We start from the raw sequence: 27615 nt of genomic DNA on the forward strand, positions 1-27615 counted from the left end.
TGTAGATCATGCTTTTGACATCAGATAGCTTGATGTCTACGGGTGGTTTCATGGATGCAAGAGTGCACCCCTAATGATGCTAGTGTCAGGACCATTGCGGGATTTCCTCACTCACTGGACCATTTCTAGAAAATATTTTTTTCTGCACCAGCACCTCATCAACCAGCACCCAATGAGCACCTTTTACACATATGGACCGACTCTTGTCAGCCTCAAATAACATGCTCAAGTTGAAAATGACAAAAGGAACAAGTTATTCTTACCCACTGCATTTTGTAAAAGGGACTCAGAGGGCCAGCAGATCCCTTTGTTTGAGACAAATATGCATGATAACTATACCTATGCACTAAATTATTCCTTCTTTGAAGAAACCCTAAGGCTTCTGAAGCCATTTTGACCTGATCTGCTGCCCCATTCCTTCTGCCCTCCAGAAACGTGTCATTGGATATACAAGGAATGCATAAGGAGGAGCCCTGAGTCATCTGTCCCATGGAACCTGTGATCATGGTTACCATGTATGCAACATTGAACATTTAAATATTGTTCCTTCTGATTCCAAGAAGACAGTTACCTTCTATTAACCTTTGTCTGAGTGGTGGGAGATCCTAACCAGGCATCTTACAGTATACTGTTGTGGGATCCCTTTGGTGTAGCATGACACTTGTACACCTTACCACCTAAGAGTCTAAAACTTTGAATAGGATAGGTAAATGCCTGATTAGATGTTGTCTTTTCCATCCATCTCAGCTGTTGGATGTATTGGATCCAAAGCCGACAAGATTCGACTTTTGAATCCAAGGCTCAGGCTCCTCCCCCTGTCCATAATCTCCCCCTCTTGACAGTTCCCCAGATCATGTTTTCCCCTTGCTTCAGCATGATGTGGTCTCCAAGGCTTAGTGCAGTGTGTAACGTTCAAGTTTTGTAGCAGATACGCCAAGTCTTTGGGTTTTTCCTTATCTTTTTAGAGTATTTGCTTTTTTTTTTTTTTTTTTTTTTTGTTTTGTTTTTGTTTATCACTTCTGAGTCATGGGCACAGAGAGTAGTATTCAGAGGCGTCATTCCCTTTACTTTGCCCTCCTCAAATTCCACAAAAAAGCTTGCTGATATTCCACCTCCACAGGGGAAGACCACAGCTCAATAAATTGCAAAACTGTTAGACAAACAAGTCATCCTGGAGGTCCCAGACCAGCAAGAGTCCTGAGTCTACCTGAGGTTCTTTTTGATTCCAAAGAAAAACAGGGACCTCACGCCAATTTTAAACATCAGCCATCTAAACCAATTTGTAAAACAGACCGCTTTCTAGATCATCACAGTTCAGTCCATTTTGCCCCTTCTGTGACTTGATGTGCTCAGTAGACCTACAAGGCACCTACTATCATCTAAAAATAACCAGGTAGTCCAGGAGGTACCTTCACTTTCAGCTGCAAGCCAGTCACTTTAAGCTCAGGATACTGCCTTTTAGTCTTAACTATAGCACCCCAGGTGTTCACCAAATGCAAGACAGTGGTTACAGCACATCTCAGACTGCAGAGGTTCTAGTTATTCCCGTGTCTAGATGACTGGCTCATAAGCATTACCACAAGGGATCCTTGTTTCAGTTGCACTTTCACCTAGGGATCATGGTCAACCTGAAAAAGTCCAAACTGACACTTGTCTAGATGATAGAATTCATAGGATGTCACTTGGACACCAAATTACAGATAGCCACACTCCCGGAATCCATATTGGCCACTCTATATCAGCAAGCCTGCTAGATCTCTCTCACCAGAAACCCCCATAGCAAGCTCCATCCCACATCTTTTGGGATGTATGACAGCATCCATCTCTCTTCTTCCTCAGATCATATTTCACATGAAGGTGTTGCAGTTGACCCTGTCATAACAGTGGTCTAGTCTACACCATCCTTTGCACTTCCAGTCAGCATCACAGGGATCTGCAGACAACATGTTCATTGGTGGCTAAGTTTTCCTCGAGTCTCTCCAGGTTGTCCCTTTTTTGTCCCTTCCTCAGTAGCCACGATAACCACAGATGCTTCCCTTCTGGAATAGGGAAGAGCATTTTGAGAGGTAAGACTGTCCAGGGGATGTGAACTTTGACAGAAGCCAGTCTACACCTGAATATTCTGGAGATGAGGGCAGTCCTCCTAATGTTGCAGGCCTTCCAGGACTCCCTCCCCAGGGGTGTGATTACATTTCAGACTGACAACGTCAGTGGTCTGGTGCATCAACAAACCAAGAGGAACCCACTCTTATCTATTACGACAGGAGGCCATGAAGGTTTGAGAATGGGCGATGTCTTCTCATTTTCTCATTGCAACGCATATCCTGGGGAAGTCCAGTGTGTTAACAGAGAAGTTTAGCAGGTCCATTCTTCTGGCACACAAGTGGTCCCTCAATCAGTTGGTGGCCTTCCAAGATTTTCTGCCACTGAGGTTAGCCTTGCTGCAGTCTGTTTGCAACCTCATCCAACACAAAATGCAGCAACTACTTTGCTTTGATTCCCCAGGTGGAAGAGAGACTAAGGAACACTCTAGTCCACACTTGCCCCATATGTCTCCTGTATGCTTATCCACTGACTCTCCTTATAACCAAGTTTCTGCATGAAGTGACCTGGTGCAAGGCAAAGATGATCCTCCTCTCCCATTTTGGCCTTGACCGATATGGTTTTCCTTTCTATGCCTTCACTTGGAGCATTCTCACTGGGTGCTGGACCCTCTTCCAGATTTAATTTCTCATCCATCTGGCAAGCCTCACCCAGACATCAAACTTAACTGCTTGGTTTCTCCACTTTCAGTGATGGCCAGAAATTCCAGGCTTTCATCTATTGAATGAGAGTGCACAGAAGGTCTAAAGTCAGACCAACCCTTGACTTGCTGACAGTTATGATATTCATAAATCCTTTCATATGCCTATGTATGTACATGTTCCAATGAGTCAACAAGAGTTTAGTTCTTCTAGAGTTCCAGTTTTACTACTGGGCCTTGGATCAATGAACAAACTGCACTGATCTCTTGTGTGGGAATCCCTTTGCTGCAGCCAAATTTGTTGTAGGTCCTGAGGATGAATGCTTTGGTGGCAGTGTAGGAATCCAGCTGTACTCCCCCATGGTCCAAAGGAAATAGGAAAATGTTTTCAGTTAAACAATGGAAGCTTCAGGGAATCTTTGAGGCAAGAGAGTTATAAATGGGCAGCCAAATCTTGCTCTGACAACCAATCTGTTATGTCGTACCTGAACCAGCCTGGGGCTTGCACCTGTACCATTTTTGCAAAAAAAATATGCAGGTCTGCCTGTGTTTCTGGAAGTGTGGAAATGCAGTGACTGACTTGTTTGCTATAGAGGAGAATGCTACCCCCTCCTCCTCCTGCTTGGTGCAGCAGTCGGAGAAAGTTAGTAGTAGTGTTAGATTTTCTTTTGTGCTCTCCTCACCCACCTGATTCCACTCTTGGTTTTAAAATCTGTTCTTAATCAAAACATGTTGGTTAAGAAGGTTGCAGCTTCTGAGTCCTTAACTGTACAAGAAACTCCAAACAAGTGTAAACCAGAGAAGTCTTCCAACATTAGGGATGAGTGTCAGCTCCAATTCAGAGGGTGGTTCGTGGTTTAGATTACACTGATCACATATCTCCCAGTGGAGATTTCAGAGTAAACTAAAGACATAAGGTAGCATTCCACCTCATCTCAGTGTAAGTGTTGCTCCATATTGGTTTACATATATCCTGTGCTACTCCAGGTGGATACTATTCAGATTCTTTTGATTTAGCTAGGGTAGCTTTATGATTTGAAGCTCAGTTATTTTATAGTCAGGGGATATGTATCAGCTTTTTTAGCTGATAACAGACTTTGTAGAAGGCAAAACTGGGGACCAACATCATCTTTTCAAGCAATTTCTTAAACTATCTTCATTTCTGTCTTTTTAATAATCCATTTCTTCCTTGCGTATGAATTTTATGATTGAGAGGCTTCATCATCTAGTCTGAGCCTGCAAATTAATTGACTTTGAAGTCTATCTGTTGGAGGACACTTTTCTTGATGAACATCCCTCTGCTAACAGTAGTTCAGAGTGTGTCTCTTATTTGCTCTTACTTCCCTCCCCAACACCCTGTCCTTGCACAGCTTTTGACTGTGCTTGCCAGCTACCACTCACATTAAACTCGAAGCCCCTAATCAGTCTATATTAGGAACCCCAGACATATTCCTTTTCTAAGGTGCTCCCCAAATCTTCAGCAAGAGAATGTTATGGCCCTGGGTGGGGTGAAGGATCTAATTTGAAGTTGTGTTCATGTAGCCAGGAGCCTTCATGAATACATTGGGTGAATCAGAATCCTTTGCAGGGGGAGTAGCTAGTCTAGTGATGTCATGACATTGCTACCACATACACCCCTAATCGTGGTATGATGGCCTTTGAAACTTCTGGTCTTCATCAGAGGTCAAGCTTCTCCCAAGATTAAGAAACATGGCTTTTGACCACTTTATCCTATTCCTGCCCTGTCCAACCATACTTATCAGTGGCCTAAGTCCATTTCTGAAGTAGTTCAGCAGTGGCTCATAAGGACAATCCTGTCTGTGTATCAGCAGGCTGCCTTTTTGCCCCTTATTTATAAGGAATTGTGTTGCTGTCCTCTGTGACCATTTCATAGTCTCACCCCAAAAGCATCATCGAAATTGTCCTTAAACCAGTCTGTTCTTATTATTATCTGTGTTGAAGCTGATAAAAAGAAAAAGTGCCTTTCATAGACTTAGAAATGCATCACTAGCTAAGGTACTGCCTGAATTGAGTACCATTAGTGTAGGATGATAGAACAGCATCTTTCTTTGTTCCAGAGGAGGAGGCGGAGGAACTAGCAGTTGCTAGGCAAACTATAAGTGGATTGCCAGCTGCATTACCTTTTGTCATCAGGTGGCACAGCACTAGATTGAAAATGTTGCTGTAATAGGCCATTCTACCCCAGGGCTGACTGCAATCCATTGTTTGCTTCAGAAATGGCTCCATTATGAACATTTTTGCTAGGGTCTCTTGGTAGGTGGTCTGTATTTTCTTTAAGCACTAGGGCTACGATTACAGAAGTCAGGCCCCCTTTGGTGATTTAGGATTCTACCATTTAAGTCTTTGGTTGTCTCTGAGTTCCTATTGCATTGGATTTTCTCAGCCTTACATCTACTAAGTGAGTCCCCATTATTATAAAAGGTACATTCTTACTTTATATATCATACTGTGAGGGGACCCTGCTCTGTGGGTCCTTACCCCTCTTATGTTGAGCCTTTAGGTCTGAACTGCCCCTCTATACAGCAGCTACTGTTTGAGTTCCTTGGGTGACTATGTAATTATATATTATCATAAAGTGTAGGTTTCCACTATTGTTTTCTTGATTTTGCAGGATTGTGCTTACTGAGAGATTGAGGTGATGTGGCGGGCATTGGGATTGGTTTCACTGTCCTGCTGAGGTGTTTGGTGTTGCAGAATGTGCTAACAGAGTGAGCATGCATTCCCAAGCGCAGGAACATTAGAGAAATAGTCAGATTGGGAGAGAATTGAAAATATTTCCCAGCTGTAAATACACAAAGAAAGGTTTCAGCATACATAATTCATATGATGATGATATGGCTGCGTCTTGCATTGGCTACCTGCCTAATAACCTGTACCAAGTTTTATTATTAGAGTATCAGAATTTTGATGACCTGTGTAGGTAATTTGAGGGATGTCAAAGAGTTTCTACAATGTCACATAGGGCAAAACCCAGAGCAAGCTCCTAAAATGCTTTGAATTTTCAGACCTTCAACTCAGGGTGGTTCCTCCAGTGGCTTCCATATGCAAAGAAGTAGTTAGGACCACATTGATAGCATCAGAGAGTGTTTTGTTTTTCACCACATAAAGCAATTCAGAAATATTTTCTTGTTAAAGGGTAGCCACATCCATTGTGTTGCAGTTAGTATCAGAAAAGCAGAAAATTCCTAAACACCTCAGTAATACACTTCCTTTCTCTGAGCATAGGCAGTTCCATTACTGGAGCAAAGACATCTTTGACATTGTTTGGGGGTGTGAATATGTAATTCCCTTTATAATATGAGACGGTATTCTTCCCAACTCTTTAAAGAGAAGGTGGTCCAGCAGTGGATTTTTAGGCGACATTTATTTTACATTTGTTTTCCAGGAAAGTCTGAATAAGCATAGCCACTTTTCAGCAGAGGCCTGGGGATAAAAGCTCCGCAGAAAATACATATGATTACATAACATACAAATTATTGAAATACTGCAGTTGGGTTAAGTTACAAATTGAAACTCTTGAGATATGCAAGTAGGAAACTTAGATAAAAAAATCCATTCTGATAACTATGTGACGGAAATATAACATTTTGACTAGTAAAAGGAGGAAGCTAACAGTTGAGTTCTGGCCTGTATATACATGTAACAGTGGCATAAGCTCATAAATATAATGCAGTACTTAGACAAGTATTCATGATGTGTAGTATTTTGCATCGCGCAAGAAATCGTTGACACTTCTGGCCTGTAAATGACTGTATGTCCAAATTGGGTAGGTTGTGTAAGCACATTTGGTTTACAGGAGAAGAAGCAAGAAGGAGAAGCAAATCACCTAACATGTATTAGAAAGATACAGGAACAGATATTGATTGATTGTTGTAATGCAGCTAGTTGAGCTGAGTTGTAATAGAAAACTTTTAAGTAAAGATTTAAGTTTCTAGAGTTCCAAACATTATGTGTACATGAAGCTGAAAAAAGATTTAAAGTTACAAAGTGAGGGAAAGGATATGGGGTGATTTAAGTGAGTATAGTATAGGCACTTATGAAGAAGGGTGAGTGACTGTGAATGAGAATATTTAACAGAGTAGCTGGGAAGAATTTGTGGTATTATGCTGTGGTTTGGGTAAGATGACAAAAAAGACAGCAGGTTTGGGGGAATAGTAGAATTACCAGACAAGTGTTACGTTTTCTTAGTTTGGAAGTGTAGATTGATTTGCATGTTGTGCAGTCAGCTGCTTTGTTTAAAAGAATAGGAATATGTGACATGAAAGAACATCTGGTATTTCTGAATATTTTTAGTGCATGTTGAAATTGATTAAGGTTTGTTGTGTGTCCGTAAGAATTGTATTCCATAGTTTATCTACAAACATAAAGTAAAATATTACACAGCAAAAAGACCAATGCTTCAACCATAGGCAAAGAAATCTCAGTCCATCCAAATGGAATAAAAACAGCTTTAATCTTCTTCCACAATACTCAGATAAAACACGGTTAGCGCTTTCATGGTTGTATCACACCACTTCATCAGACCATTAAAGAATGTTACTGTGGTAATCAAATAAATATGCATAACAGTTATCTTCAATTGACCAATTAAAAGTGAAAAATTATTCAATTTAAAAGCTCATATAATTTATATACTGGCTATGCATTGTAAACATTCCTTGCTAAATACATCTATTAAACATTAATTTAAGTATCATAATAAAAACTTAAAATGATCAAGGTAGATACATAATAAAAAACATATATACAAACATCTCATCATAAAAATATATTAATAACGTGTTCATTTTAATATTTCATTTAAAAAGAGGCCTATTCTTTAAAATGGACTTCATAGGTATCCTTTCATTTAGACCTCTGCCTCTATCAGCCCTCAACCTAATTATCCATCTAGTTTCAGAGGTCTCTGTATTATTTCTCAAGTCACCACCCTTTTCATTTGGTAAAATCTGTTCTACTATTTGAAACTTGAAAGAGTGTGACTGTCCATTCTGGAGTACATGCTTAGCTAAAGCAATGGTGGGTGTGCCTTTTCTGATGTGCAATAAATGCTCACGAATACGGAATCTAAGTTCCCTATTTGTCTTTCCCACATGGACTGAGATTTCTTTGCCTATGGTTGAAGCGTTGGTCTTTTTGCTATGTAGTATTTGTTTGTACCTTTGGCCAGATGCTCCATTTGTACACCCAGCAGTATTTTGTGGGTTGACAAAGTAAAATATGTCTCCATGGTAATGTTTTTTTTTAAGCTCTTTATGTACCCGCAACTGCAGACCAGCAAGCCTTCCCTTTTCATACTTGAGCCCAGTCATTCTTCAATGCTGGCTATTCCCAGCACAGGAGAGTGAGCATTCGGTGGCAGGAGCCCTCATTCATAGGATCATAGGTGATTACTAGACTATTGATGCGAGTATCTTAAGATGCCTAGCCTTACATTCCCATGGTAGTTTTTATCCCTTATATTTTGCATACAAATAACCCAGAGATGGCCGAACAAGGATGTGTTTGAACATCTGCATGTTTCCACTGTCCATGGATGACAGGGGTGCTAAACCAGGGGTAAATTTGTGGTTACAAATCCATTCATCTTAATTTCACTTGAAGAGAGTAAGAGAAGTACTTTGCTTTATGTGGAATGGAAGACAGTTCCATAGAACCGGTGTTCTCTGTGTTACAAACCTGTCCTTTTACCATGTTCCATTTGTTTTGCAAAAAAAGACTGAGATCCTCTAAGAGGGCATTTATGACACTAATGAACTTGCAAATGTGTAATAGGTCTAGTAGAGTAGGGTCTACTGAATCTCTGTACACACGCAAGGCAGAAGTCTCCTCTAAGTAGCTTTTATGATACTTAAAAGAGGGACAAAGCTTTGAGGCTGTCTGCTTAGTTTTTATGATTTAGGCCCTTGGTATTTTTGTTGAGAAAGTGTTGTGGGCTTTTCAGTTGTGACAATTATTTGGACAGATAAATACTGAAGCAGACATTATACTCAGTGATTAGCCTAATAAGTGCTGAGTACAGTGCAACAATTATATCCATGGTTCCAGATGCAATACCTGTATATACAAGGTGTGCAATGGAAAAGGCCTTCCTTACAATAGTGGATACATGGTGAAAGGGCAGTTCATTGTCTGTATAGGTTCCCAGATCCCTAATTTACAGAATCAGTTTTCAAGGGTGTGTAGTCAATGTGTTACTTACAAGGGGAGTCATACTTGCTAAAGGATAAATCTTTGGGACAGGCCCTATTGAAAGATTTTTGTGTCCTGTGGGGGGGGTTTATGATGGTACCAAGTTTACAGTCATTTGCAAACTTCGTTAGCCACAAACCCTTAACATTAGATTTGACCTCTGAGAAGTAAATGCCAAATAGGAGTGGTCCATGAACTGAATCCTGGGATACACTGCTAATGGCAGGTCTTTTGAAGGAGGTATAGCCACCCATCCTAACTTCTTGGGTTGTATTTGTTAGCCAGTTCACTACCCAGTGAGTTATAGAGATTGACATTTAGCTGGGCGAGTTTATCTGCACTACCCAAGGTGAGATGCTTTCAAATGCCTTAGTGAGGTATAGATACGTCACATGCACAGTTTTGGTCTCGTACATTGCCAAAATAACTTTTTCAAAGAAGTCAGACAGGTTACGTAGGCAAGACTTGCCCCTGACAATTCCAAACTGTGTTAAGTCAAAAGTCTGTACGTTACCTATATCCTTATATTTTAATTCCATAATGATCCTTTCCATTGCCTTACGAATAAGACTGATCAGGCTTATGGGTCTATAATTACCAGAGTCCATTGGAGCCACACCTTTGTACAAGGGAATAGCTGTTGCTGTCCTACATTCATCTGGCATGAAGCCAATTTTTAGGCTGTTTTGGGATTCAGACTGCAAGAGGGTAGTCTTCCCAAGATGGACATGCTTATCTTACCATGCCTGCTGCAGCAGACAGCTGAGCCAGTAATCAAATCCACATTGCCTGGACCGTAGTCAGAGCTTTTATCCCTTTTTGTTAACAGAGCATTATATCCATGATGGTTGACAGGTTTTTGGAACAGAATTAAATTATGATTTTCAGATCTTGGGCCTTTCATTGATAAGCAAGAGGCATGCTGTCAGGTCCCCTGTACAGTTTGTCCTAATCGAACATGGCTTTGTTTCTCAGTTGTTTTCTGTTACAGATTTGGAAGTCTGGTTGTCTGCATTTGTATTATCGACCAATGATCATGTGGAGGAATTTCAGGGTCAAGGGACAAGATTAAGTGATATGCAGGCGAGGCTGTATGAGTAAAATCTAAAAATGAGTATAAATGAAGCACCCTTCTTTTCTACCTGATTGGGAGCTAGACATCTTTTGCTCTTGTATTGGTTTGATATCTGCTTTTCTTTAGAAGATAATCAACATCTGTTTAAAGTTCAAATTATTTGGAAGCTTTTCTTACCCTTTTATACAAAATAACTGGACAAATACATAAAAGGCACCCCTCATTTTGTATTTTGTATGGTGTTTTTATCCATCGTTCTACACAGGAGCAGACTTAAAGGTGATTTACACTCAGGCCCAAGCATTGCCCAGAGATTAAGACATTTTAGAACAGGAGCAGTTCTGAGAAGGCTTAGGTGCTTCACATGGAAATGAAGCAGTGTGCAAGCATTCAAAGACTAAAGTCTGTGCAATTCTAGAAGAGTTCATTGAGACATCTATTAAGGTGAAATTGCATATAGAAATTGTGGGTGCATGGCAGTGAATCATGATATGGATTGTTGAGCATCCATGTAAAGTAGCAACAGACAGTACATTAGAGGTTGACTATATTAATAAAAGCTGTAATGTTACACTAGCACCCCAGTGACATCCCAAAAACCTGTAGAAGCAGTTTCCTGCCTGTAGTTCTTTTCATGGCCCTTTGGGTAGCTTGTAGAAATATGAGCATTACATGTAATGCATGTTTACCTTTTCATTTGTTTGAAAATGCAAATATAAGATGATCCTGTCCCTTCGGCCCTAGGATTTGCACAGAAGGTTCAAGTCAGCTTGGTACCAAAAAACTTTCCTAGGCTTCATGTCTTCCCCCTCTCCCATAATGCTTTGCCTTCTCTTCCTTCTCCAGATTTCCTTTGCCTCTTGTGAGCAATGCATCAGAAAATGACCTCATGATTATTTGCTTGCATTTTTGTCCTTCACCATGCTGACCATCAGGTCATCTGCCGTCGTCAAATTCCCTCTACACCCTGTGGATGGGGGGCAGTCGCTGGAGCCATCACCAAAGCAGTCATCAGAGTTTTCTGCTTAGTGTTTCTGCCCTACCTTCTGAACATGCTGACTTCCTTCCATGAGCTGTTTGTGGGCATGCAGCGGGATGCTGTAAGTGGACTGCCCCCTATTGCAGTGATATTTCCCCATCTTATCCCTGCCCACATTATCTACCCAGCTGTCAATTGCCCATATATTCAGTTCTTACCACCAGCAACAGTAAGCAAAGACCTGTCTCGCCAACATGTCCCTCCTTCCCTCAGAGAGGTCAGTAGGCATTAGCATCTTTATTTCTCCACTTCACTTTGCCAGCTCTGTCAGATGCAAAATCCTCTAATTTTACACTAGCTACCTGTGTCACAGTGCCTCAGTGCCAACAGAGTAGCCTAATGCTACTTGGAAAATTTTGTTTTAGAGCAAATGCGACTTTATTCTTTATTAATCATATGACTAACAGAAGGTAAAATCTTTGGAATTTTACTTACTGTTCAGTTACATTTTCCTTGGATTTTTGCTTTTGTTAGTTTTTCCTTCCAGTGTCATGTTTTTCGGTACCTTGTATGTTCTAGAGACAGTTGTTGATTGGTTGTTGCTGCTTCTATGTTTTTTTTTTTTACTTAGTCTGTTTAAGCTACTGGTTATTAATTCAGTGTTTGAGCTCATATGTTTATTTAGTACCCATACTTTTTGAAGGAAGACGGAACATTTTTGGTTTCAAAAAGTGCTCCAGATAAGATCACAATATACTGCTTCAGGGATGTCATGTTCTTCATGTAACATAGTTGGGGGACCAAAGTGTTTTTTTTTGTTTGTTTTTTTTTTTTTTTCATGTGATGGTTGCGTCGAGTATGATACATTTAGCTTTATGATACGCAAGCATAAGGTTATCTTAAAAGGAAATTTGTCCGGTGATGGTGAGGATGGAGGAGAGTCTTCCTCCCCTTTTCCCCAGTTTGTGTCCTACAGAGAATGCATTGAAAATAAACAATTTGTCCTATTCCCATTCATTTTCTCCTGCCTCTGTTAAGAATCTCTAAGATAGAGATTAGAGTCCACTCATAAATTACGTGGTGTTAATGAGTTCTGCCTCTCAGAAACACAAATCATTGTTGCCCTAGCTACATGGATTTAGCTGGCTTAATTCTGTTCCGCCTAGGCCTCCCTCTGAAAGGTCAGTGAAGTCTATATCTTCACAGAGGAGTGACACTGTGAGCATAAATTATTCAAAGATGATGAAGACCCTGTTGTAGCCCCAAGATAAGATGAGTCTCAGCCCATAACCCTCTGCCTGAAGGGAGGAAAGGAGCTAGTTCCCCCCTTAGTTTTTTTATCATTATGCCTTGTTTCTGCTTATTTCACAGAGGGAATTGAAAGTTTCCTGATGTCAATGCCAGCTCTTTGGGGGTTAGCGTTTATACCTTTATAAAGTAATCACTTAAGACAGAGGTGCAAACATTAACAGTCAAGAAAACAAATCATATTCATATATCTTCCTTTTACATGCATTATACGTCACATTTATTTTCTGTATTTATAACTGTCATCAGTCCATTACAAAATGTGCTTAATTCCTCCTGAAGATTATTCTGCATGTATTGTTCCCACAATTTCCATTTATTTGTATATAATTCTTCCGTTTTCTAAAGACTCCTCTTCCAGTTCTTTATCACCTTTATAATATTTTCAGTGTGCAAAGTGATAAGGAAAAAGGTTTGAATGAGTATGTTCCCTTAAGACCTCTGCTCAGGTCACGTGACTTGAACAGGTAACTTCAGAATCTTTGTATCTTTAAATAGTCTCAAACACTGTGTTAATTAAATCAGATGAAGCTCCAGGACTGGAGTGAAAGCGCTTATCTGTTTTACCTGGTGTTTTATTTTGCTGTTTTTTTTTGTTTGTTTTATTGCTTTTCATTAAAAAGTACTACATGTTATCTGCATCTACCATGTCTGACTGACTCGTTTTAATTTATTTGTGGAGTCAGTCTTCATCTGTTTGGCTTGGTTTTCTTCACTTTTATAATATTGAGTACTTCAATTACAGTTGATTTATACTTTGAATTTCATTTGTTTTAATAAATGCTTTTTTTTTTCAGCCAACAGAATTAAAGTAATAAGGCCTTACTATGTCTAAGCACATGGATCCTGTGCTGCAGCTCAAAATAATTATTTCCTGAGTTACAGCCATTTGCTCACCCAGTGTTTCTGCTAGAGTACTGTACAGGGAATTTTTTAAATCTGTTAACTCATTACACTCCCAAAATGTGTGTTCCCAGTTACCTTTTTCTTCCCCTTCACACCTCCAGCATTTGCGACCTACGTGAGGAAAAATTCTTTCAAGTCTGCTTGTTGTATAAAAATAGGGTCTATGACATTGGATCAAAAATTGATTTCATTAAATGGCTTTTACACCAGAAATGCCGTTGATAGAAATCGGTTTTGTGAGATCATGGTACAGTGAAGATAGGAAAATTTGCCTTTTCCTCACTGTTATGCGATCTCGGAGTTGGTATATATATATATATATATATATATATATATATATTTAGCAGGGGAGGGTATGGGAGAATTTCTATCAATGGCATTTTCGGTGTAAAAGCCATTCGATGAAATCAGTTTTCGATCCAGTGTCATAGACACTAAAAATACTGACACAAACACTTCCAAGCAAAAATCCCAAAACTTCTGCACCTTGTTGCATACTTGGGAACCATACATAAGTCCATCCATTGTTCCCTTGTAGATTGCTCTTTCCAATCTCTCGTTCCAATCTTTTCTAACCTCCTCTGATTTTTAGGTATTTATTTATATTTGTTTTTCAGGGTAGAATACTAATCTCCATGGACCATTTTCACACTCGGTCCATGTGTACATGGGTCTCGTTAAGTGACTTGCTCAGAGTCGCACAGTTAGTCAGTGGAGGCTGAGAGAATCAAACCTTGCACCACCAGAAACAATGAATTGATTCTTATAGTTATCGTGCAGTATTTTATATGCCCTGTTAGTCATCCCTTTTTTTAACAGCAGCTTCTGTTCTAGATTCAACTAAAAACTGTCCCAGAGCCATACCCTCAACGCCTTAGAGCAATAAATCTAGACAAAACCAAAAATAACTGAGGGTAAAAGGTCCAAAATAGGGACAAATTTTAAATATTACTCATATAAACTTAGAAAGTTGTTATAACAAGTTTTTGGTTTTCATGCATGTTCAGAATGATATGAAGTTTGAAACTCAAATATCTGTCTTTGGTGAATTCAGTCACTGATTTGCCAGAAAGCCACAAATTTTGAGGAACTGACTAGAAATATGAGGCAAAAATCTGGGCATTCTGATAAAACCAGATCAGATGTTTCACTTAGGATTCCCATATGCCTTTCTCTTTGCCTATACTCTATCAATCACTGATGGGGAAGGCAGTCTCTAATTTGCAGCCCAAACATCGTCTTGGCCTCATCCTACTCTGTTACCTTTCCCTGTCTAGTAAGTTACTTCCAATACCTTGCTTCTTTTGCCTGTTTTCTCCAGTAAATTCCAGCCCCCTCTTGCTTTTTTCTGTACTCCTAATTGCAGTCATCCCTGTTGGCAGAACCTCCTTTCTCCATTTCATGTTGCCTTAGTTCTTAGAATACATTCTGCTACTTTATGAATATTATATTCTCTATGGTAGTTGTTCTCCTTAAGGATTTGCATCCAAAATCCCACACTCTCTCCAGATGTCTTGAACCCCCCCCCCCCGCACTACATCCTTATCTTTCCATTTTGAATTATAACCTTCAGCTTGTGTATATATATATATATATATATATGTATATGTGTGTGTATATATATATATGTATATATATATATATATATATATATATATATATATATATATATACATATATATATATATATATATATATGAGCCCTAACTGTATAGCTCTGAAATATCCCTTCAAATTAGGTAATCCTAAACGCTTCGTTTTATTAGAAGAATCAGCTTATCCTGCTTAACTGTTGCCCTCTCCCCTCCAGCCCCCCAGTAAATTCCTTCACCTCTTTATTAATATTTGTCCACAGCCTATAATTTAGTTGATAAAAACATGCTTGACTTGTATATAAAACTAAAGGGACTAAAAATATTTTCTCTGCTTTTATCTTACTGTACATATCTATAAACAAGCACTTCCAGTTTCTTAGTTTTTATAGTATCTTTTGTTTAGATGTTCATCGTGTTTCACTGTTGCAGTCATTACACTTGGGTTATCCTGCTGGCAGGCGACCAGCAGCCGGCCCGAGTTCCAAAGTCTTGGTCCGGCGTCGTTTGCTGTCGCCTCTTCCCTGACGTCAGTGCGCCAGGGTAGTTTCTTCCCACATATCCTTAACTGCCATAACCAAAGCCTTTTTAATCCATACTGCTAAATACTTAATCTTATCATGTCTCCATAAATATGGGTTTTACTGAACCAATTCATGTGTGGGTGCATAATTTATGGCTATAGCCTTTGTTTTATCTTTATTAATTTTATATCCCAAAAAGACTTGAAACTTGCCTCAGAATGTCCCATAGCACTGATAAGTCCTTTTCTGGATTTATCAGTTACAAAATAATATCATCTGCAGATAAAACTAACTTTTCTTGATTACCATACCAAATATATCCTTGAATTTCTGAGTCCCTTGTTTTATTTGCCAGTGGCTCTAAAATAAAGCTAATAAAGGGGGAAAAGGACATCCCTGCCTGGTTCCTCTGTTCAAACATAACTTATCAGATAGGAAACCTCCCAATTTAATGTGTACCACTCCAGTTCTTCATGTATCCCCCAAATTAACAGTATTTTTTCAGGAGAATGCAAATGCTTCAGTTGTCCTGTTCATAAAATCCCAGCTTTCTCTGCATCAAGAATCACAGGCCTAAAGCAGATGCCCTATGCTGACAGTCTAAAAAACTCCAGCTAAACTCTGTCACATATCGTCTACTCAGGATCTCTGCTTAACATACAAGGCCATGTCAAACCCAGAGCTGGTGGACATGCTACACTTAAAGAAATCCCAAGCCCTCAGAGCCACACGCTCCAGGGATCTAAACCTTGTCATCACAATGAACAAAACATGCTGGAGGGATAGGTTCCTGACCCAGAGACTCCCCAGACTCTGGAAAAGACTGCCCATACGTGTCAAGCAGAACGCCTCTTTGACCCTCTTCAAAAGGAACCTTGACAATTGGATGGGAGATAGGAAATTCACCCCAGGGATCATGTCAGTCGCCCTGCTAGACAGGGGTCTAGGGAAGTAAATATTGTGGGAAGAAATAGCTAGGGAATTGTTATGGCTAGGCTTGTATAGGCCCTAGGGCCCGATAGCCTAGTACCAACCTATGAACCTATAAGACTCACCAACAACAGAGGTATTTTCTTATATCCCTCTGGATCATCTTTGTTCTATTAATTTAGTCAAATGTTTGCTTCCCCTCCACAAAACCACATTGATCCATATCTATCAAGCATGGCAACACCTTTTTCCATTCTTTTAGTTAGTATAGATACAAACATTTTATAATTATAGTTTAAAATTGAAATGGGTGTATATGAAGCTGGTTCTGATGGGTCTTTACTGTGTTTTGGTAATACAGCCACTACAGCTTTCTTCCAAGATGTTGGTTCTCCCCCCTTTTAAAATACTGTTAAACAAAATCTTCAGTTTCTTATATATGACCACACAAGCCGGTAATCCCAAAACTTTTATTAAACATAAAAAACTCTGTAGTGCCTCGGCCCACTGGCTTTCAGTGAGTCAGCAATTTCTTACATATTGGATTATTAAATACTTTCAGCAATTAGATTCAATTAAAAAATCCAATCAAATCATTCATACAATATTATAATAACAATTTCCAGTTATACTCTACATTCAGTCCAGCAGGTTTCAATGTTCCATATTTTAAAATATAGTTTCCTTATATAATACTTTATTTTTAAAACTAAACTATGTTGTGCTTTCACTTGCTCTAAAGTAGTACCCCTTAAACAATTACTATTCCCTCCATGTACTAAATTAAAATGTGCTGCTAAAAGGACTTTCACATTTTTTATTCTTTATATCTCTCAAATATTCTTGGAGTCTTATTTTGAAAGTCCATTCGCTTTCTCCCACATTGAAAAGATTACATGAACATCTCAGGGCATAAATAATTCCCTCCATGTTACAACAATAAGCATTTCTAGGTCTATATATAACATTATTAATATTACTAAAAAAACTAACTGCATATTTACAAACTGAGCAACCCCCACAAGCCAAATATCCCCAAACTTCTGGGTTCTATGGTTAACATAGGTTCAGGTAAAGAAAAATTACTATGAACTATCATGTCTTTAATAGTATGACCTCTTTTTAAAGAAAGAAATGGTCTATCAAATCAAATATTAGTAAAATCTGTATTCTTCAGGAGAAGCTCCAAAAAATATTATAATATCTACTATTTTTTTCAGTGAGAACATTATATATTGTAACAAAATAAATGTTCTTACTGTCTATTCCCACTTCCATATGTGGTTTAAACATATTTCTCTCTCTCTCTCTGTGCGAAGCCATTTCAAACTGCCGCTCACTTGTAATTAACCTATTGAGTGCTTCCAAAATAACTTCATCCTCATAAGCCCCTCTGTTTAAACATCCCACATGTTCTGAACAATTTTTTCCAAAATTTCAATATCATTACAAAGTCCACTTATATACAGTAATTTACTATAGGGCAATGACTTAATTAAATGTGGTGGATGACAACTTCTAACATCCATGTTGACCCACAATTTCAAATTTCCTATGCATGTTAGTGCTTAGACTACCATTTTTCATGGTCTTCCAATTCTACATCTAAAAATTTAGCTCTGTGCCCCTGTTGTACACCATCAAATTTTAAACCAAACTGATTATGACGGAACTCTTGTATACAAGTGTAAACTAATGTTTCATCACCTTTACATAAAAAATTAAATCATCTATAAATCTAAAATGCATAACTACATGATTCTTAAAGAAATCTAAATTATATAAATATTCAATTTCAAATAAACCCATAAAAAGATTTGCATACATGGGGCAAAAGTTTCTTTCCCTCCTAATCTCCAAAATTCCACAGCAATACCATCAATTCCTTGAGACTTTTCTGCAGATTGATTATACAACTCCATTTTTATCTCCTATCTTAACTGTTAGTTGTCGAGTCTTATCTACTTCTAACCTTGTGATAATTAAGTCTTTTGTAATTTTTTTCCATTTGTGCTCTTTCTTGATTTCCAGATTCCTCTGCTTTATACAAATTTTCATAAAACTTCTGAAATACAGAGCTAGGCTTTAAGAAATGGCAGTATATCAGCTCTCTGAAGCTTGCTGCCTTAGTGTTAGCTCTACCATCGGTACCAACTTTTACAATGCCAGTTCTCTTGGTGTTAATCTTTCCTTCAATCCTAGTGATTGGGGTTGATTATGTGAAGCCAAAGTCAGCAGCGATAACACTGGTGCCTCTCTAGGCCTTGGCTTTATCATTCTTCAATGCTTCAGTGCCAGTGAGGTCAGTAACACTAGACCCCCCTCAAGGTCAGGACTGTTCCCATTTAATGTCCGAATCATTTATCACCAGACCAGCTGTTTTTGGTGTCAGTAATTTAGACCATGACCAGGTTTTGGGCATCTGAGCTGGCACCAGTGCTGCACCCTGAAGTACTAGGGCCTGCTCCAGCTCCTTCTAAAGACCCTTCTCATTCCGAGCCTCTATCAGTAGTGAAGTTGCAGACTTCTGTAAGCATTCATCTGGGTTTATGACCATTTCCTTGCCCTCCAGTATCTCCCCTTTGAGGAGTTTGAGGAAGCAGTGATGCAAGGCCAGGCATCTTAATTCTCCTTTGGGAGTCAGTAGTCCTAGACAGACACAGATGATGAAAATGAATGGAATTTCCCCCTTTTTCCTCTAGGTGACCTGAATTTGGGATATTCTGGAGCTCATATGCAAGAAAGCAGTACGGTTGCATAACCTCATGACCACCACCACCACCAAAACCAATTTCCTCAAAATATTGTAGGAGACCTGTTGTCCTCCCATGTTAATTTGTCTGGTGATGTTCCATGCAGACAGAATTGTGTCATTAGTCAATACAACCCTGAAAGATCCCATTGTGGTGGAATTTCTACTGAAAAGACCTGACCAGATCCCTGACCACTTCAGGACTGGGACAGTTTGGTAAAGTCATCCATCGTAGACTAGATTGAAATGATATCATCCCTGAAAGCAAGCTTTTTTCACTGAGTCCTGTGATCCATCTTCCTGGCAGAGTTGAAGGCCTTGGTTTGCTTTGGGAAGCATGCTAAATTACTTAACACATATGCTAACGTTCCTGTGGGACCTTGTAAATGGCTTCATAATATGATGAAACAGTTACTGTACATTCACACCTCAAAATGAAACTGGTTTCTCAACTTGTATCTCTGATCTCTGCTTTGAACTGTCCACTCACTTGGTGCATAATACTACAGATGGCCTGGCAAGGGCAGGAGGCACAGGTGTTTCTATCCACAATCATCTGTTTGCAAGGAACAAGTTTTGCTGAACATTTTAAGGTGTCTTTCTGAAATGTTCCCTTTAGTGGGTCCAGCCTTTTCAGGCCAGATGTTTGAGAAAAAACTCCAAGAAAGTGAAAACAATAGCAGTGCTCTCTCAACTTTTGGCAGCCTTTTCCAAGCACCAGAGAGAGAGAGAGACCCTTCAGTAAAATTTGAGAGTCCTAAGCAAATGTGGTTGTAGTGTGTGTGTGCTCAGCAGCAACAAAACCAACAATATTTAAGGGACCAACATGACCATGGTTCTTTTAAGAAAGGATGCCCACTGAGAAGCAGTAATAGTCATCAGAACAGTGGGTGCAGTGATCTCCCATCAGGAGGATATCTCCAGCAAGACACCTTGAAGGCTCGCCAGACTGTTCTTCTCTAGAATCATTTAAGGGTCACCTGTTCCTCCAACTGTTTGCATGGCTGGCCATCACATAGGCAACATGGGCAGAGGCTAGGGTATCCAGAAGCTAAAAAATCCTCTTCCACACCCTGCCTTGGCAGCGTTTTGTCCCATTGCTAGATGTCCCAACCTATCAATGGAAATTGGCTCAAACAGAGGTAGTCTTTCACTCAAAAAAGAACAGTCCAGCAGGTCCCATGAAATCAGATAGAGTGTGGATATTGTTTTAGATTAGTATAACTTTCCTTATACACAGTAGCCTATTGGCTGCTCCAGGGTGATCTGTTTCATACTTTTCAGGCCATGAAATTACAGTCCTATTTGACCTCCTATTTCATTGCAAAACCATTAGCTGTACAAGCACCCGTTTTAGGGATCTAAATTTGCATGCAACAAATTATACTCGCTGGAGAGACAGGTTCCTAATGGCATATGGATTAAGTTACCACTACAGATCAAGCAAAGTACTACTTTAAGGCTGATCACAATGATTGGATGATTAGATGTAAATTTACACCAGGGTTACATTGTATGGCACTGCCTGATTTGGGAGGTATGCGTTAAGTGTTTAAAAAAGGTTGGCAAGAATTTTAAATTGTATCAATTTAAAGGTGTATATGTCTAAGCCTGTTATGATCACTTGCACAGTCTTGTTTCTGTGTTCCCTTTTGTGATTCCGAAGAAAACAAAGAACCTCAGACCGGTATTATATCTGTTAATCTGAACAAGTTTATCCCAAAACAGACATTCCAGATGGTCTCTGTGCAAACAGTTCTCTCTTGCTTGGCAAGAGAACACTGGATATGCTGTCTGGAACCCAAAGAGTCAAGGAGGTTCTTAACATTTCTAAGTCGAAACCAGACATGACCAGTTTTATGCCCTTCCATTTGGTCTTAGAAGAGCATTCAGTGTGTTCACCAAATGTATGGACATTTTGGCATCTCACCAGAGACGAGGAAAAATGTAATCTTTTTTTCAAACTTTAACAAACGCATGACAAACTTCAAAACAAAAGGTGACTTTTATTTTATAATGATGTACAAATTTCTCCTAAGCTTATTATTAGCAAAGGTCTTCCATTGGTAGGGAAAGCCTTACTGCAACCTTTTCTCCTCCCTAAACAGTACCAAGTACAGCAGCTTATTTTCCCTAATTCCTGTTCTGGGGCAGTGGCTGAGAGATGCTGTAGTCCAGATTTGGCTCCATGACACCTTTATGCCTTTTCTCTTTTTCATCTAGTACAAACTTCATTCAGAAAGTGATGATCAAAAAGTACAGTCATTTTCATAACATTATTTCTGCTTCTTTAGGTTTGGTTCCTACTGCTGTAACCTAACTTTCTGGAAAATCGTCCTTATTTCTGAGGCCTCCACAACCGTTCTGAGTCATGCTTCTGGCAAGTCTAAACTGGACCTTTGTTTCATAAAGTTAGTTACCTGGTGGCTCCACTTCTAATACTGGCCAAGCATATACTGTATGCTTACAAATAGTTGTCCAAATCCTAACCTCTGCCCAAGGATTCAACACAAGGAAAGTAGTCAGAAGTAAATGGCATAGGTTTATGATGTGGACTCCTTTAAAAGTCTGAATATCTTTTCTATTCCATTTCTCACAGTAGTAGATATTCCTTCCCAAATCTTCAATTCCAAGCTTAGTTTTTCTTCTTTGAAAGATCATCATTCAGCTGTATCATATTGTCAATAAGGCTCCCATAGTAACTTTTTAATTTAACTAAAAGTATGTAAGGCTCCTTGAAGATGCAGTTTCCTTATAAAGAAGGAAGAGTCCCATTCCCTCAAGAAACTTGACCTTCTTTATGCAAATAAAGTGATACTACATCTGTTCAAACAAGCCACCTTAATGGAGTAAAAATATTTTTCTTGAAGAATTATTTTCTTGGTGGTAGTCAATTCAGCAAGATGAATTCTGAGCTGCAAGCTCTTTATATTGAGCCTACCTGTTTGACCTTTGATAAAGAAATAGTTTTCTTATGTAGCAGCCCATTATTTCTGTCCACAGTAGCCAGATGGAGTAAGCTGCACTAGTTGATAATGTCTTCCACCATTCTTTCCTAATTTCTCAAATGTAGAAGAGTGTTTTCTTCATTTGATATTAATAGACAGCTGCAGTTTTCCATTCATAGTACAATGGCAGCTAGGAAGGATAATCCTACATCACATGGACTAGGGCAGAAGTTTTCCAATATTACAGTGGGAAGGAGCATCACTAATACGAAGTTCTGCCATGACAAATATGTAAAGGGTGTGAAGATTCCTTAAACTGCTCATTCTACCAGAGCTGTGGCCACGTCTAGGACCTTTGTCACTAATATATTGTAGGAAGACGTGTACACCACCGCATCGCATAGGATTCCAACCTAGTCCATCCAAGAAGTTGTTCTGGAGACTTTTTCATACAGATTGAAGAAGATGGCTCAAAATGTCGTGGATATGAAAGTTGTACAGTTACCATAATGCTCACTGTAGATGATGTGAGCACATCCTCTTCAGTACACCATCCCTTCTTCCCCTTCCTGTTTTTATTTATTTATTTTTAGGGGAACTCTAGAGGAGTGCGAATTGAGAGTCAACCTGGGTATCATTTAGCTCTAAGTAGCATATTCAAAGTTCTGCAGAAGAACGATAAGCAGAAGGTATAATGGGAGCTGGGGAAGAGCTGTAGCCATGGGGTTGATGCCAGCTGAGTTGAACACGTGGTTTAAGTGCTAGAGGTTGAAGATATTGTGGACAGTTAGATGCATCATTATGGTAAGTATGTAACTTCCATCAATTTATTGTTAGATGCTTCACATCCATTATATGACTAATTCATGAAGTATAGGTTGAAATTGCATGATATTACAATGTAGTATATTGGTGGTATTGGGCAGTAGTCATTTTTGTGGGTTAGTGAATGGATAAATTCTGTATTTTTGGGCTTTGTATATGTCTTACAAAGGTGAGTACTCATGGATGGCTCTTCCTGTGGCCTTTTCCGTGATGTCTGCATGACTCTGGAGCTGTTCCCTGTTGATGACAAGGTTCCAAGTTACTTCCCTGACATTTCTTTTGAAATCCTGCCACCTTTTGTTTTGAAGTTTGTCATGTGTCTGTTAAAAGTTTGAAAAAAAAGATTATATTTTTCTTACACACATTTATCTCAATATTTACATTAATGCTGCGCATCTTGCATGCTCATCATACCTTATATTCACATTTACAGTAAACTCTCGGTTAACCGGCACCCATGGGGATTGGTAGATACCAGACAACTGTATTTTCTGGTTGCTTAAAAGTTACTATTAAAAATAGGCCTGACTAATACTGTACCCTATACTATTGTTTGGTTTGACTTGTTCTCAGTTTGGGGAGAGAGGTGAATTTATTCCTATCTTCCTTTTTAAAACTCTAAAACTCTAAAAATGTATGGTATGTTTCTGAGAGGGGGAAACAGTGCAGCACATGAAAATTATACTGTATTTCTTCAATATTTTTTGCTGGCTGCTTGAGAGTGCTGGTTACTTGAGTTCTGGTTAACTGGGAGTTTACTGTATTTATTTCAGGTATGTGAGTTTTGAGTACTGTGTAAAGTAGCTGTATATGAAAATATTTAAAATTATTTCTTAGTGCTGCTTTGGGTAGGATAGGGCTATACTTTTCTGTGTGTAAAATATATGTTATACAGAAACATTTGCACAAGTATACATAATAATTCTAATAAATTATAATTAATGTTGCAAACTGACTAATACTTTCTTATGTATATCCACAGGTCTTCGACAGTCGACCAGTGCTTGGTGTTTGCCTAAAAGTAAGCAACCATTCATTTTTTCCTTTTGGCACAGTGTATAGGAAACAGATGAATGGGCTATAAAATTGCAGCTGCCCTAGCTGCTGTTGTGTCTTTCGGCTTTTCCTGGTTAGGGGTTGCCACAGTGGAACTCCGGTCCGCTAATGATTGGCAGTAGATTTTTACATGCTGGCTTGCCGGGCCTAACGCACAACCTTCAACGAAGGAACGCCCATTCACGCATGTAGTGGTTAATATTTTAGAACATCAAATCTTTTTTTGACAAATTGGGTTAACCTAGGAAAGGAGTCATTTTGATACCTTGGTGCTTTTCCAGACAGCCAGAGCTAAAGCAGGCATTGATTTATAAAGACAACTTTGCTTTACTGTACCTCTCAACTATTCACTAACACAGTGGGAAAAACCTGGAACCTGCTTCCAAAGGAACTCGCATCTCTTTCTTCCACACTGCTTTTCAAAAAATACCTTAAAGAATACCTTACTACACGCTGGCTATGTCCCTGCTCTAACCCTGACTAATATCTTAATCCCCATCTCACTCTCCCTAGACTTTACTGCTCTGTTGTTCTTTTACATTTACCTAGGTTAACCAGTAAACTTGCCTCTAACAGATTTCCTTCCTAGTACTTTAATAGAGTTTTCTTATTCTAAATATGCTGTTCTCCACTGTACTAGATATAAATTATAAAGTCTGTACATTTGTGAAAAAAAAAATAATTTTTCACTTTTTATTTCTGTTTGCTATTTGCATGTAATTATATGATATGTCACTGCCTATGCTTGGAGCTTTTCTCCCTGGGCCTCTACTGAAAATGGACATATATCCAGTTAGACTAGCCCGGTCAACAAATGTAAAATAAAATAAAAAATAAATAAAACTTTTTGTCTAAAAAAAAACACTATAACCTTTCAGTCAAAATACTAAGTCAACAAAAGTTTGGTTTATTAGCTTTCAGAACTAGAAAACTGTTATAGGGAGATGTATAGATCCTGTTTGGACTGCAGCTCATCAGATGTGGAAAACATTGATGTATAGGTTAGAAGTACTGTGTAACAGTGCTTGGTTCTTGGCTGGGGTTCCATTTATATCTAATCTGTTTGTCCTTCCTGTGTTTGTGTATGTTTCCTCCTACACTGAGGAAATGTCACAGATTAATTGGAAATCTTCCAAATTGCCAATAAGTGAGGTGTGTGTGTGTGTGTGTGTGTGTGTGTGTGTGTGTGTGTGTGTGTGTGTGTGTGTGTGTGTGTGTGTGTGTGTGTGTGTGTGTGTGTGTGTGTGTGTGTGTGTGTGTGTGTGTGTTCTGTGTGTGTGTGTGTGTGTGTGTGTGTGTGTTCTGTGTGTGTTCTGTGATAGATTGGTGCCCTATCAAGGATCATTTTCCCAGCCCAGCAGAGCACTGAAATCGGCTCTGGCACACCTGTAGACCCTGAACTGTATAATTCGCTAGTGATTGAATGAATCCCTCAGGCTTTTTCTTTGTTGGATTGTACTCTGGTCACTAAATAAAGACATTACCTAAGGAAGAAAAATCACTGACTGTGCTTTACTGTACCTCTCATTGTCTGGAGTGCATTATTTTCACTGACTAAGAAAGAGAGAGAACAGACTCTGCTTATCACTTTTCTTTCCCAGAATCTACAGATAGAGCTTAGTTTGATGACCATTTTAAATCTCAGGAAGTGGAGACCGAATGACCAGGAATCCAGAGTCAAAATGTACTAAGACCGAGAGATTATTTGTTTCTGGAATATCCACTTTTCTCTGAGGTACGATGATTTTTGAGTTGGTATATAAAAGTTTAGGGTGGTCAGGGCTTGCACCTCACAACTGGGGTACAGCAGGGGGGTGCTTGTTCCACTGCAAAAAAAAAAACAAGTTTAAAGGAGAGGAACAATGTTTGATATTCCCCTCCTCTCCGTTTTCCACTCTTTCATGACACAGAAATCCAAGCCTTGACATTTCAGTACGGAGATGCTTAGTTCACATTAGTGGTCTCCAGCTACTTGCTAAATATTAATTATTTTGATTCAGTTGACATGTTTTGTGCAGCAATTTCTTTTTTAATTAAAATTCGAAATTTTTCGTTGAGGAGTTGTTTTTACATTCAGTAAGACTGCCTTATGGTGGAATCACTCTTCCATTCCTTGCATGGGTAGCCAGAAGATGGCCTCCTGTGATAAACATTCTTTCTGTATGTCTTTCCTGGTAATTGAACACCATGCTGCCAGATGAAATTTGCAGGTTGTTCAGCAGTACTACACACTTTTGTGTTGCACTCAGGGTTTCAAATTCCCTTTGAATTTGAAAAATTAGTTTGAGGTGAAATTCCACTCCTCCACACTCACCCATACCGAGGATTTCCCTTACACTCATCCTTAGTTAATATAATCATATATGAAGTCTTTACACCTCAGGGTTACAGGAGTTTCCCCTGCAATCACCTCATTGAAAAACACGGCATGTTTTACACTCAGAAAATATTGCACAAGTGTCTTTCATATACCCAGCTACAAATTTTTGGAAAGCAGATGCCCACCATACACCAGCTCACCTAATGGTCGGCCTCTAAGTCCATGTTGGGTTTGTTAAAGAAAAAATATTATGAGAGGAATTGCTTCTTGTCATTCTTTTGCAAAGAAGCCTCATTCTGAAGGTGGTGCTTTTTAGTAGAGTGCCATTGGTGGAATTTAAAAAAGTCCACCACATTTGAAGAAACATATCTGATGCAGAATGATCAGACTTAGAAAACTGTGCTGATATTGGCTTCTCATCCATTTTATTTGCAACTTTGTATCTGTGGCATTCGTCCTAGTTCAGAGTAACTGGCCTCTGTCTCCTATGTAACCTGTGTCTGAACATTAACTGCATTTGATTAAATAAACCACATTTTTGGAAGGGTGCATATATTAACCCTTTGCTTTGAAACTTCTTTTCTGTGAAATTATTACACTGCAAACTGTCAATGTGACAGGTTTTGCATCTTGGATGGTTGCAGGGGTTTATGCCATTGTGCACTATGTTCTGCTATGGTTTGTGTGCTTTTGACAAGATGATTCTTTAGATTTGGTGGCTGTTTAAATGACAGCATGTAGTTTAAATGACAGTATTGGAAGTACTTGAAAATGTTTCTCAGCTTGCCGTCCTGACTGAACATTGGTTGGAGGTACCTTATGATTTTGTACATTTTTTAAGTTCTGGATGATATGCTGTCACTAATGAAACTCTGTCACATGGGTTCTCTCTTTATATTGAAGCAGCTGTTCTAGTGATAGCTGTATCACTGTATCTACAAGCTCTGTTCCTGGCAGAGTGATCTTGAGGAAACATGACCTCTTTCACCCGTGCCAACTATCTGCCTCTTTCTGCCTCACTAGAACAAATGCAGTTTATATTGAAGTACTTGACTGTAAATGACTGACTGACTTTGTGTTGCTGGGATGATTACTGCTTCTGTGCAGATACATCTGTCTCTCATTTGGTTTTCTGTAGAGACATGTCTGTAATATCCCATTTTGTATAGTAACCTTACTATCAAACAAGGTTGCATATGAAGTCTGGTACTCCATGTAGAGTTTAATAGATGGATGAATTCTGTTAAGTCCTTGGTGGCAGTCCTTGAGGGAATCGATGCTGTGTGTGTCCAGGTTATAAATAAGTCGGTAGAACAGAAATAAGCAAATGGCCTGTGTGTATGCAGTTTTGTAGAAATTCTTCCTCTTCTAGGTTTGCTTATTGTGGAGCCATTCAGGTGCCCATTGCAGTGCCCATAATGTTTACCATTAAAGGTAAAATTGC

At 39.0% G+C, this 27615-nt stretch overlaps 1 protein-coding gene across 3 annotated transcripts in view; it reads left to right on the top strand.

Annotated features, from left to right (window-relative positions):
* The window catches only part of FANCD2 (FA complementation group D2), a 1694389-nt gene that overhangs the window by 1524520 nt on the left and 142254 nt on the right, over positions 1 to 27615 (top strand). For all 3 annotated transcript variants that reach the window (XM_044077594.1, XM_044077597.1, XM_044077595.1), the window contains exon 39: positions 23778 to 23816. In XM_044077594.1, the coding sequence (XP_043933529.1) occupies positions 23778 to 23816 (39 nt within the window). The remainder of the gene's footprint in view (positions 1 to 23777; positions 23817 to 27615) is intronic.

Source organism: Protopterus annectens, chromosome 7.part0 (assembly GCF_019279795.1).
Source record: "Protopterus annectens isolate FY-2018-M chromosome 7.part0, PAN1.0, whole genome shotgun sequence".
In the NCBI taxonomy this organism is placed as follows: Eukaryota; Metazoa; Chordata; order Ceratodontiformes; family Protopteridae; genus Protopterus; species Protopterus annectens.